Below are 12,500 nucleotides of genomic sequence, written 5' to 3'. Positions count from 1 at the left end.
GAATCCAGGCCTGTTGGAGCTGCAGCAAAGGCTAAGAAGTAACCTGTTGAATTACTACAAAGATCTCCGTTCTTCAAAGAATCTACTCCTTCTACAAGACTCACCGACAGCTCGTGAACTTCTGATGATAAAGTATGTTTATGGTAGTCATTAGTTCTAACTAGGTCAGTGGTACGTAAATAGTGACAAAATGAGTGCCACTGAAGAAGCTGGAAGTGAACAACCTCAACAGACTGAGGTTAGTGATGAAATGAAGGGTGCTAGATTACGAGTTTTAACAGAGAAAGGACGTGAGTATCAAATAACACAGCTTTCAAAAAGGTTATTGGCAGCTAAGCAAGCATGGAGAAAGGCACTTACAGATATAATGTTTTGTCTAGAAAGTGTAATCAGTGTGGATCAGCTTAGAATACATAAAAAGGCAGCAGTGTCACAGTTTAATGAAGTAGTAACTGCCTTTATTTTGTTAATAGAAGTAGATCCAAATTCACAGGAGAAATTGTCACAGTGTAGTGATGTGCTTCGCCCCAGCCATCCCTCCAGGGCAAATGCACGAGTTTCCCTTTGTCGCCACGAGGGGGAAGCGGCGCCAAGAGATGGCGTTGCCCTGGAGGGCCTACTACTCGCTCCCTCCCTGGAAGGAGGGCCTACCACATGCTTTCTCCCTGGAAAGAAGAACATAAAACCCCCTGCGAGGCGTTATTCGATAGCAGATAGCCTCTAGCACATGAGCCACGAGCTCGGCAAAAGCGCTGCTCACAACAAGTGTCATTTTGACACTTGTTGTTTTTCGCTTATTTTGAATTTTATTGGAATTTTACTGAATTTTATTGCATAAGTTTTGTTGTAATTGAAGGGTTGCGGCCATAGGCAAATCCATGGCCAGCCAAAAGACTGACTTTTGATATAGAAGGAGGAGAGACCTTTTGTGTTTGAATACATATAATTAAATAAACTGTGATGATCGGAATTATTTCGTTTTTATATCTTTTAAGTATCTTTCAAGTCCTTTTTGTGAAACTGAAATAAGAATGTTTGCCTGACTCTAGCCACGCCTGCTCGGCAATGTCCTGTGTAGGAACTCTTTCTTTCCACATACAAACTGACATACACTCATACACATACATAACATACATTTTACACGTCTTCTACTGTCTCGCATATACACGGGTGCTGATCCCTTATCAGCTGGTGGCAGCCTACCCCTACACAGGACGGGATTCACGTTACCATGGATTCAATCGGGATTTTACTTTGGGGCAAGGGAATGTCTCGGGGAATCACTACAGCTCTTATTTATTTTTGGTGATCAGCGGTGGGATATGAATGTTTCAGGCAAGCATTAATTTCAGGTACTTCTTTCGTGTGGGTTAAAAGTCAGGGGTTAAGTCCAGTATTTTTCCTTTAGGTCAAGTTATATTTCATTTAAAGTAATGGGTAAACGAAAGCTGCGGAGAGGGTTAGTTGGTGAGCCAGAGGCAGGTCCATCGGGAGAATCTTCACAAGACGATTCAAACACGAGTGGTGAGTTGACCCTTTTGCCCAGAGAGAACATGGATATCTCATTGTTTGACGAGTTACAAACCCAAATTAATAGTCTAAAAACTCTGGTCAATGATTTGCAAGGATCTCTGAATGGTTACCGTTACGTTCTGGTCATCGTAGAACATCTTACCAGGTATTTACAGTTAATACCTTTGAAGAACAAGGATGCAGAAACAGTGGCTAATGCATTTGTGGAGAAATATGTGACGCTTTTTGGACCTCCTAATACTCTAGTAACGGATTCTGGGGGCGAGTTTAAAAACCGTCTATTTTCCCAGGTATGTGAAATGCTTAAGATAAAGTTGGGATATACTACAGCTTTCCATCCACAGGCTAATGGTATGGTAGAAAGAAGTAACAGGGTTATAAAGGATGCCCTGGCTACCCTGGTAGGAGAACACCCGGACGAATGGGATGAGCTCCTTCCGTACGTCCGTCTCGCCCTGAACACGGCGGTACACAGGAGTACCGGACAGCCGCCATTGTACCTCATGATAGGGAAGGATGGTTATTTCCCTGTAGGGCTGACGAACCGGCAGGAGATTGATGAGGGATCAGCTCAACGGTTCCGCGAAAGGCTCAAGGAGGCTAGAGCGGTTGCAGTGGAAACGGCCCGTCGCGCACAGTCGATATGGGCCGAGGACTACAACCGGAGAGTGCGGCAAAAGTTCACGCCAGCAGAGGGTGATCTTGTCCTCGTCAGGGAGTACGCCCGCCGGACAGGAGTTGCAGGCCGAGCTCTTGGTTCCCGGTGGAGTGGCCCTCTGCGGGTGAAGAAGCAGGTAGGCCCTGTCACCTTCATCTGCCAGTCGACGCAGCCGCCTTACCGAGAGAAGGGTTACCACTGTAACCAGATGAAGCGGTACGTGGTGCAAGAAGAGCTCGAGTTCTTCCCTGAGGCTGAGGTGGACGACGGAACCGACGATCCAGGTGTCCCTGGTGCGAGCAACCAGGAGTGAATCCGGGTCAACTGCCTGATGTAGGTATTGACCCTCTTTGGTACGAGCTGATCGTGATTTAGGGGGCTAACATGGAGGTTTCGCCCTGTAAGCTGAGTGGGTTATCCCTAATGGTTATGTCTTCTTTTTAAGGAAGGGCTAACATCGTTTCGCCGTGTAGTCTTAGAGTGGGTTATCCCTGTCTCGATTCTTGTTGGCTCTTTTTACTTTGGTTTAATTTTAAGGTTAATTTTAAGTTTTGTTTTGGGTTTGGGTATTTTATGTTCGTTCAGCCAGTTTTTAGTTTTATCTGTTTTTGTATTTTGATAATTTATTTTTTTAATGTTGGCTGATTTTTTTTTATTTAAGGTCGTGGTTCTCTCCCCTTTCCATATTTTTATAAATTCGTCTTTTGCCTGGATGGTGTTTTTACTGTGCTCTGCATTAAAACCCCTTTTATTATTTCGCAGTTCTTGTGAGTCCACAGGCCTTGACGATGCGGCCTATGAACTTTGAGGGGGAGGAGTTGTAGTGATGTGCTTCGCCCCAGCCATCCCTCCAGGGCAAATGCACGAGTTTCCCTTTGTCGCCACGAGGGGGAAGCGGCGCCAAGAGATGGCGTTGCCCTGGAGGGCCTACTACTCGCTCCCTCCCTGGAAGGAGGGCCTACCACATGCTTTCTCCCTGGAAAGAAGAACATAAAACCCCCTGCGAGGCGTTATTCGATCCACGCACTCGTGTCTGAGACTCTTAAAGGCTCACACCTTGGTGAAAACACAGCAGCAACAAAGTGAAAGTCTTGTGCCACTTGAGTTACCCTGGGTTACGGGGCCTCTTGTCACACTTGGCATTTGTTGTTTCTGCGTTATTTAACGTAAGAAAGTAAAGTAAATACTGTTTTTACAGACTTTTTGCACTTTTAGTGCTTTGCCTGCACCCTCAGTGCTTTTGTTTTTGCAGGTGACACGAGAGTATAGTAGTAGTAGCCAGCCCCCACCCCAGACCCGCAGCACTCTTCTACCACAGGGTAGCCCTTACGGGCTGTGACCCCTGGGTAGGGAGGCCCAGTAGTCTGGGGCGTCCTTTGGGCGCAACTTTTTTCTTTCCCTGATTTTTTTTCCATTTTTACGTGTGACCTTCCTGAGCCTACCGGAGTTTACCTTGTAAGCTCCAGTATTCGCTTGGGGGGTGGACATTTTTCTTACCGTCCCTCGCACTTGGCAGGTTCGGCGGTAGGGAAGTGTCTTCCACACAACTCCGATCCCTTAGTTGGTACTGGAGAACGCAACCAGGCTTCCACTAGGGGGGGGCGAGGACGTGTAACGACAAGACTGTTTATTTTTTTGTATCCTCTCTTAGCTATTGGGATTAGGTTGATACAATAGTTAAGGGAAAGGTAGTCCTCTCAGGACAACGGGCTTTGGCCCAGGGTTCGGACCTGGTCCGACACCCGAGTATGGTTGATCCCCCGGCTACCCTTCCTCCTCCCCAAGGAGGAGGGGCGACTCCTAAACTCTCTAAGACAACTTTGACCACCAATGGAACCCCGACTAACGACCGACCCAGAAGACCATTTATTGATATCCCTCCAGAGAACGCAAGGTGTGTGAACATACGATGCGTGAATGAAAATCAATCGCTGAAAAATGTCAACCCCTTTATCATTAAGAAGGTCCTTGATGTCAAGTGGAAGGCACTTTGGATGTTGTCCGAAAACTGCGAGATGGTAGCCTCCTTGTGAAGGTACAATTTAAATCTCAGGTTAAGGATTTGCTTAGACTGACGCAAATTCATGACCTTCAAGTTAAAGTAACTATTCTGTTGGCCCAAATACCTGTAAGGGAGTAATCTTTCACAGGGATTTGAGGACAATGGAAGAAAGGGAAATTCTTGAGGCCATGAAAGACCAAAGCGTAGTAGAAGTAAATTGTATGACAAAGAAAGATGGAGATGTGCGAGTAAAAACCGGATTGTGTTTCTTGACTTTTTCCTTACCCAAAATTCCAAGTACTGTAAAAGTTGGATATGAGATCGTCCAAGTTCGACCCTATATCCAAAAACCAATGCGTTGCAATAGATGCCAAAAATTTGGACACACCTCATTACGATGCAATGATAAAGATACAGACAAATTCATGTGCGGTAAATGTGCTGGAGCCCATGATACTACTACATGCAAGGAAAAGACACTCAAGTGTGCTAACTGTGGAGGTCCCCATCAGTCAGGCTCTGCTGAATGCAGCAGCCTGAAGACGGAGACTGAGACATTGGCATACATGAGAGAGCACGATGTTAGCTACCGTGAGGCCAAGAAGAAAGTTGACGGTTTGGCAAGCAAACCCAATACTTCTTACGCCTCAGCAGTAACCAACAACATTTCCAATGCAAGCAGTATTAATCAGCAGCTCGCAGCTAAGGACCAGGAAATTTCCGAATTAAAGGAAACAGTTAAAAATTTAATGAATCAAGTTAAAGAATTGACTAAAACAATAAAGGAAATTGCTGAATCAACCCAGCAAAAAAAGCATCATAAGGAGGATGATACCAAATCACAATCTGGATCACACCTCTTAGTCCAGGCGACCCCTACTAGAACTTCGTCTGGTGGTAGTTCTGCTCGTAAGAGCAGATCATCTTCTGCCGGGCGTCTCTCTAGCAGAGGGGAGCAGTCTATGGAGGCTACTGTCTCCAAAAATTCCCGAGAGAGGCCCTCGGGAAGCGAGGGAGAGGAGGAGGCGCCTCCCTCCCAAAAAAAGAAAATAAAAACCGGCGGACAAGGCACTTCCAAACCCCATAAAACGTAATCCACGCGTATACCATCATACAATGGAACTGTCGAAGTCTTAGATCAAAAATAAACTCCCTTAGATTATTAGCCTCGTCCTATGCTCCCGATATTATCGTTCTACAAGAAAGCCACTTAAACGACCAAGTCTCTGACGAGGTCGTATCGCTAAGAAACTACCATCTTTGTAGAAAAGACCGAGAGGGAAGGGGTGGAGGCGGAGTCGCCATGTACATCCACCAGAATCTCCCTTTCACTGAAGTGACGATTAATTCTACTTTGGAACACGTCGCATGCAAAGTAAAATTCAATAACACGTATCTGACTATATGCTCAGCTTATTGTCCACCAGATAAAATGGTAATCTATGATGAGCTTTTTGCTATTCAGGACAGTCTGCCAAATAACAAATTAATTTTAGGTGATTTTAACGCTCATCATACGTCATGGGGTTCCCTGCGGGTGAATGGTAGAGGTGAGCAAGTAGTTAAGTTGATCAACGACTCTGATCTGGTTCTTCTAAATGATGGTAGTCCAACGCGAATAGACGATAATACCGGTAATTTGAGCTTTATTGACTTATCATTGGTCTCTTCAACACTAGCAGCCAAGTGCCTGTGGCACACCATTGACGACTCGTTGGGAAGCGATCACCTTCCTATTTGTATTCAATATTCATGCGACACCACGAGGACGCCTTCAGCACCCAAATTTAACGTAAAAAGAGCAGATTGGGTCGCCTTCACAAGGAGCGTCAAGCTCGAAGTTGTTGGAGAAACCATTGATGATAAAGTAAACAGTGTTCAAAATTGTATTATAAATGCAGCAATGGCAACCATCACTAAGACATCGACAGATAGCGTTAAGCATAGAGTTCCATGGTGGACACCAGATTGCCGCAGGGCGCTATGTGAACGAAATAGGGCCTACAGGCTTTTCCACAATAATATCACAAACGAGAACTTTCGCAATTACAAACAAGCGAGAGCTAGGGCTCGAAGAACAATTAGACAAGCCAAAAGAGACTCCTGGCGAAGCTTTGTCTCTACGATTAACAGCAATACCAGCATTGCAGAGGTTTGGTCCACTGTCAACAAAATCAATAAAAAAAGAACATCATTAAAAATCAAAAACATCACTCATGAGGGAAATGAATATGATTCACCTAGAGACATTGCTAACATAATCGCCAGGCAGTTCTCTTATACAAGCAGCTCGGAAAACTACAATCCTGCTTTCCTGACCACCAAGGAAGCATCCGAGCTGCAACCAATTCACTTTGCCACAGGAGATGACTTTGATTATAATAAAGATCTTACAATGAACGAGCTTGTCCGAGCCCTAGAAGCCTGTAGAGGAACATCCCCAGGCCCCGATGAGATTCGATATGAGATGATGAAGCATCTTAATCATGATGACATGATTAAGTTGCTAGAAGTGTACAATGATATTTGGAAAAGCCAGACTTTTCCAAATTCATGGCACTTCGCCCACATCATTCCCATATTGAAAGGAGGGGGAAATCCCAAATCCGCTATATCTTACCGCCCAATTGCGTTGACAAGTTGCTTATGCAAGGTCATGGAAAGAATTGTTAATAGTAGGCTATTGCATTTTTTAAATACCAGAAATTTACTAGTTGACGAGCAGTGCGGCTTCCGAAAGGGACGTCAAACTCTCGATCAACTAGTAAAACTGGAAAGTCATATTCATGAGGCATTTGCCAAAAAGCATTTTTTGATTTCAGTATTTTTAGATATAGAAAAAGCCTACGACATGACATGGCGACATGGCCTACTCAGAAAACTTTATACTTTCGGATTACGTGGAAATTTGCCTTGTTTTATCCAAAATTTCATATCTGACAGAACGTTTTCTGTCAAATTATTTTCTGACAATGTCACTTTCTCGGACATTTTTGTCCAGGCAAACGGGGTCCCACAAGGAAGTGTCTTGTCTCCCACCCTATTTTTATGTATGATTAATGACATTTTACCAGCTCCTCCTCGGAATCTTAAATACTCACTGTACGCCGATGACTGTGCATTATGGCACTCCAGCAGTAATGCAGAGTTCTCGGCAAATCAGATCCAATTGGCACTGGATATGATTCATAACTGGGGCCTCCAGTGGGGTTTTAAGTTTTCCATAAGAAAGAGTATTGGAGTGGTCTTTACACATAGGAGAAAGCCCAACATCAGGCTAACTCTAGACAACCATCCAATACCTATTCAAAATTCAGCTAAATTTCTTGGCCTACTCTTTGATAGTAGATTAAATTGGAAAGACCACATTGGTCAGTTAAAGAATAAATGTCAAAAAGCACTCAATTTATTAAAGTGCATTTCTGGACACAAATGGGGAGCTGATAGAAAGTCTTTACTGATGTTATATAAATCCCTGATTAGGTCTAAAGTAGATTATGGGTCAATCGTGTATGGCTCGGCAACGAGCTCAACTCTGAAAGGACTGAATGTTGTGCAGAATGCGTGTTTACGTGTCTGTCTTGGAGCCCTTAAGTGCACTCGCATTGAGCGCCTGGAGGTAGAGTCGGGAGTACCTCCCCTCCGTCTCAGACGCGGCCAGCTTGCGCTGACTTACGCCGCTAAAATAGCCAGGCAGCCCCAACATCCTAATAGGGATGTTTTGCGCCGGCAGATAGGCCCACAGCACCGCGGCGGAAAGCCTCTGTGCAATAGACTCGAAGACCTCAAAGATAAAGTCGGTATAGATCTCTCTACTATCGATACCCTGGTTCATTCAAATATAGCGCCGTGGGAAAACCCCAATTTTACCATTGTGGTAGACTGGCTACCATCAGTCAAAGCCACGGTACCGGAGGAGGAGGTACGCCAGCGGTTCAGAGAGATCCTTATTAAACATCTTTCTTTTTTCTATCTTTATAGCGACGGCTCCAAGACAGATGAGTGTGTGGGTGTGGTTGCGGATGCGGGTGTGTGGTCGACGGAAGGCCAGTTGAGATTTCGACTGCCGAATCATACATCGATCTTTCATGCTGAACATTTTGCTATTGATAATGCTTTAGATTTTGCCCTATCGACGACCCACGATAGAATAGTCATATTTTCGGACTCACTAAGTTCAATTAAAGCTATTAAATCTTTAGAAACTACCAAAAATGAATTACAGGGTAATATCATTCGTAAATTACATGCCAGTGCCAATAAATCAGTCAAGCTGATATGGGTACCTAGACACTCGCGTATCCATGGCAATGAACAGGCTGACAAATTAGTCGGAACAACTGGTGATCTGGAACCTGGCATTGTCCGCACAAAATTCAGGTGTTTTGTCTCTTTTATAAAAGCAAAAATCCATCTCCTGTGGCAAAGTGAGTGGACCGACCTCACAATCAGAAAAACCAAATATACAATAGAACCTTGGGAAACAGCCCACAGGAAAAACAGAAGGGAGGAGGTGGTGTTGGCCCGACTTAGGGTCAATGCCACACGACTGACACACCTCACTCCCTATATCGAAAAAAATTTCCCTCCAATATGTGGAGAATGCAATAGTATCCAGACAATACCCCACATATTAATATCATGCCAAAATTACAATAGACCAAGACAAAAAATCAAAAACTTCTTACAAATTAAAAATATAGACTATAATATAAACAATATACTATCAGATAATGAAAAAATAATTAGTAAAGTAATCACTTTTCTAAAGGAGACAAAACTTTATGACCTTCTATAGATTGATAAGATAAAATGGAATCATTGGCTTAATGACCTTGGCATGTGCCGCTGGTTGATAGCCAATAAATCCAACAAGTAAGTAAGTAAGTTATTCGATAGCAGATAGCCTCTAGCACATGAGCCACGAGCTCGGCAAAAGCGCTGCTCACAACAAGTGTCCTTTTGACACTTGTTGTTTTTCTCTTATTTTGAATTTTATTGGAATTTTACTGAATTTTATTGCATAAGTTTTGTTGTAATTGAAGGGTTGCGGCCATAGGCAAATTCATGGCCAGCCAAAAGACTGACTTTTGATATAGAAGGAGGAGAGACCTTTTGTGTTTGAATACATATAATTAAATAAACTGTGATGATCGGAATTATTTCGTTTTTATATCTTTTAAGTATCTTTCAAGTCCTTTTTGTGAAACTGAAATAAGAATGTTTGCCTGACTCTAGCCACGCCTGCTCGGCAATGTCCTGTGTAGGAACTCTTTCTTTCCACATACAAACTGACATACACTCATACACATACATAACATACATTTTACACGTCTTCTACTGTCTCGCATATACACGGGTGCTGATCCCTTATCAGCTGGTGGCAGCCTACCCCTACACAGGACGGGATTCACGTTACCATGGATTCAATCGGGATTTTACTTTGGGGCAAGGGAATGTCTCGGGGAATCACTACAACAGGAGTTAAACAATGATGAAAAGGTTCATGAAACTTGCATGCACCAAATTAAGAGTAAAATGAATGAGTTAAAGCAAGAGACAAAATCAGTAAAGTCACAATCTAGTAAATTATCAAGGCATTCTCAGTCTACTAACAGATAATAAGAAGGAGCAGTCACTTACAAAGTTAGCTAAGCTACAAACTGAGCTTCAGTTCCATGAAAGGGAAATGGAGCACAAGAAAAATCTTGTCATAAAGGATTTAGTAGCTACTCAAGCAGAATTGAATATTGTAAATGCAATGGAAGATGAGAAATTAGTACTGCCTGAGTATGAAGAAGTAGATAATTTAAGTAAGACACTACATCTTCATAAATATTTAGATTCACTTGATAGCAATCCGTTAGAAGACAGGGAAGTAAAACCTAGTTTATGTAAACAGGAAATAAATGTCCATGATATATCTGGTATGGCTGATTTAGAGAAGGAAGTGTCTAAATTAGAGTACACTTACTTACCAAGTCCAGTACTTAACCCACAAGCTAAAAGTTTTAAATCAGAATCAGAATTGAAAAGACCACATGTATCAACCAGACAAGATAGAACAAGTTCATTAGTGGACATCAATGTATTGAGGGAAGTGGTTGATATCTTGTCCTCAAAAAACAAAAATGAATTGCCACGGCCAGAGCCAGAAGTTTTCAGTGGTGATTTATTGGAGTTTCCAACCTGGCTTCAAAATTTTGAGATATTTATAGAATCACCTGTAACAAAGCCAGCTGAGAAACTTTTTTATCTTGGTAAATATACTAGTGGGGCAGCTAAAGAAGCAATAAGAGGACTTCTAAGAATTCACAATGAAGAAGCTTTTCGTGAGGCTAAAGGCATATTAGAAGATAGGTATGGTAATAAATTCATTGTAGCAAATGCCTTTAGGAAGAAACTGGCCAAAGATTTTGAGAAATGATGGTCACGCACTACAGAAATTTTCACATTTCTTGAAGAACTGTTTAATGGTAATGAAAACATCTGATTTTCTTAATATCTTGGATGACCCTCAAGAAAACAACAAGATGTTACAAAATTTAACTCCATCTCTAATAGAAAGGTGGAACTCAATAGACTATAGATGGTCTGTAAATGGTTCAGGTTATCCGACATTTAATATTTTTTGTGAATTTATAGAAGTAGAGGCAAAGAAAGCTTGCCATCCAATTTCCTCTTATTGTGCAGTGATGTCAATAAATCAAAAGTATGATGTAGGTGACTTAAAGAGTAACAAGGAAGTTAGATCGCAAACTAGTAGAGTTGGAACAAAGAGGTTAGTGGCCAACTCAACTGGGGTTAAGGAATCAGAGTTGAAAAGAGATGACAAAGGACTAAATGTAAGAAAGAAATTCCATTGTCACTACTGTAATGGAGAACATGATCTAGATTCGTGTAAAGAGTTTGGTGAACTCAGTAATAAAGAAAAAATGGAATATGTCCAAAGGTCATTTATTTGTAGAGGTTGTTTAAAGTTTGGCCATATCATTAAAAATTGTAGAAAAAGAAAGATGTGTGCAGTGTGTAAAAGGATCAAGGAAAGGGAAGCTTTACTTAAAAGGATCAAAGAAAAAGAAGCTGAGAAAACTGTAACTTTGTACAAAAGTTCAACAGCTGAGGACAACATCACCTCAGATAAGGTTAGTGAAGAGCCCAAAAATGATATAGTCTCTAATAAGGTAAAGATAAAGCACACAGAGTGTATGACAAATACAATGATAGTGCTTGTGTGGTTACATCATGAAAGTAATGTTTGTAACAGAATCTTAGTTTATGCATTATTAGATGAACAATCAGATGCCTGTTTTATAAAAGAATCCATTTTGAATAAATTAGGAACTAAGGGTCATAAAGTCCACCTAAAATTAACAACAGTATTAGGAGAAGAAACAGTTGAAAGTACAAAAAATAAGGGACTCGTGGTGCGTGGCATAAATGAATGTACAGACGTGTCACTTCCAGCAACATATTCACGAAGAGATATTCCAGCTAAAAGGGATCAAATATCAAGGCCAGAAAGTGTAGAAGAATGGCCTCATCTACAAAGAATAGCACCCAAATTGATGGCATATGATAGTAACATCGAAATAGGACTCGTGATTGGCTTGACTTGTATGCGTGCTATTAAACCAAGGGAATTGATCCTTGGAAAGGATGATGAACCCTATGCCAGAAAAAAACATTGTTAGGCTGGAGTATCATAGGTAGAGTCATTGAGAAGTGTCAAGATGCTGTCTCAGATCAAGTCTTAGCTAGTAAATTAATGGTGAAAGGAAATGTGGCTTTCTCTCCTCACAAACTAAAGTGAAGGAAATAATTAACCCTGCACAACTTGGCAAATTCTTTGAGCTTGACTTTAATGAAAGGGAAGTTGGAGATATTCCTTACTCGTATCAAGACAGAATTTTCTTGAGAAAAATGAAAGAAGGAATTCACCAACAAGAGGATGGACATTATGAATTGCCCCTCCCACTTAAGGATGATGAGGTTAAACTTCCAAACAGTAAAGAGTTAGCAATATCAAGGTTGATGAGCTTGAGAGGAAAGTTGCAAGGTAATAAGAATTATCACCAGGACTATATTGAGTTCATGAATGAACTTATAAATAAAGGGTATGCAGTAGAAGTACCTAATCAAGATCTACCTTTGAATGATGGTCAAGTGTGGTATATTCCACATCATGGAGTATATCATCCAAAGAAACCTGGTAAAATTAGAGTGGTCTTCGACTGCAGTGCCACCTATAAGAATGAATCACTTAACAGGAATTTACTTCAAGGTCCAGACTTGACAAATAATTTG

At 41.8% G+C, this 12,500-nt stretch overlaps 1 protein-coding gene and 1 pseudogene across 2 annotated transcripts in view; both read left to right on the top strand.

The window, feature by feature from the left end:
• The window catches only part of LOC147471831 (uncharacterized), a 12,700-nt pseudogene extending 813 nt beyond the window's left edge, over positions 1-11,887 (top strand). Inside the window, exons 2-3 of the transcript XR_015191029.1 lie at positions 1-517; positions 9,675-11,887. The exon at positions 1-517 is cut by the window's left edge and continues 442 nt beyond it. The product of XR_015191029.1 is annotated as an uncharacterized LOC147471831 (transcript). The remainder of the gene's footprint in view (positions 518-9,674) is intronic.
• The window catches only part of LOC147471830 (uncharacterized), a 3,608-nt gene continuing 2,339 nt past the window's right edge, over positions 11,232-12,500 (top strand). The window contains exon 1 of the mRNA XM_086537202.1: positions 11,232-12,500. This exon is cut by the window's right edge and continues 2,097 nt beyond it. Within this exon, the coding sequence (XP_086393328.1) occupies positions 12,117-12,500 (384 nt within the window). The 5' untranslated portion in view covers positions 11,232-12,116.

The sequence above is a fragment of the Penaeus japonicus genome, unplaced genomic scaffold (assembly GCF_977035675.1).
Source record: "Penaeus japonicus unplaced genomic scaffold, GWHDUDI00000001_assembly GWHDUDI00000005, whole genome shotgun sequence".
Lineage (NCBI taxonomy): Eukaryota > Metazoa > Arthropoda > Malacostraca > Decapoda > Penaeidae > Penaeus > Penaeus japonicus.
Note: the sequence above shows the minus strand (reverse complement) of the source record. Positions and strands in the feature narration are given on the sequence as shown.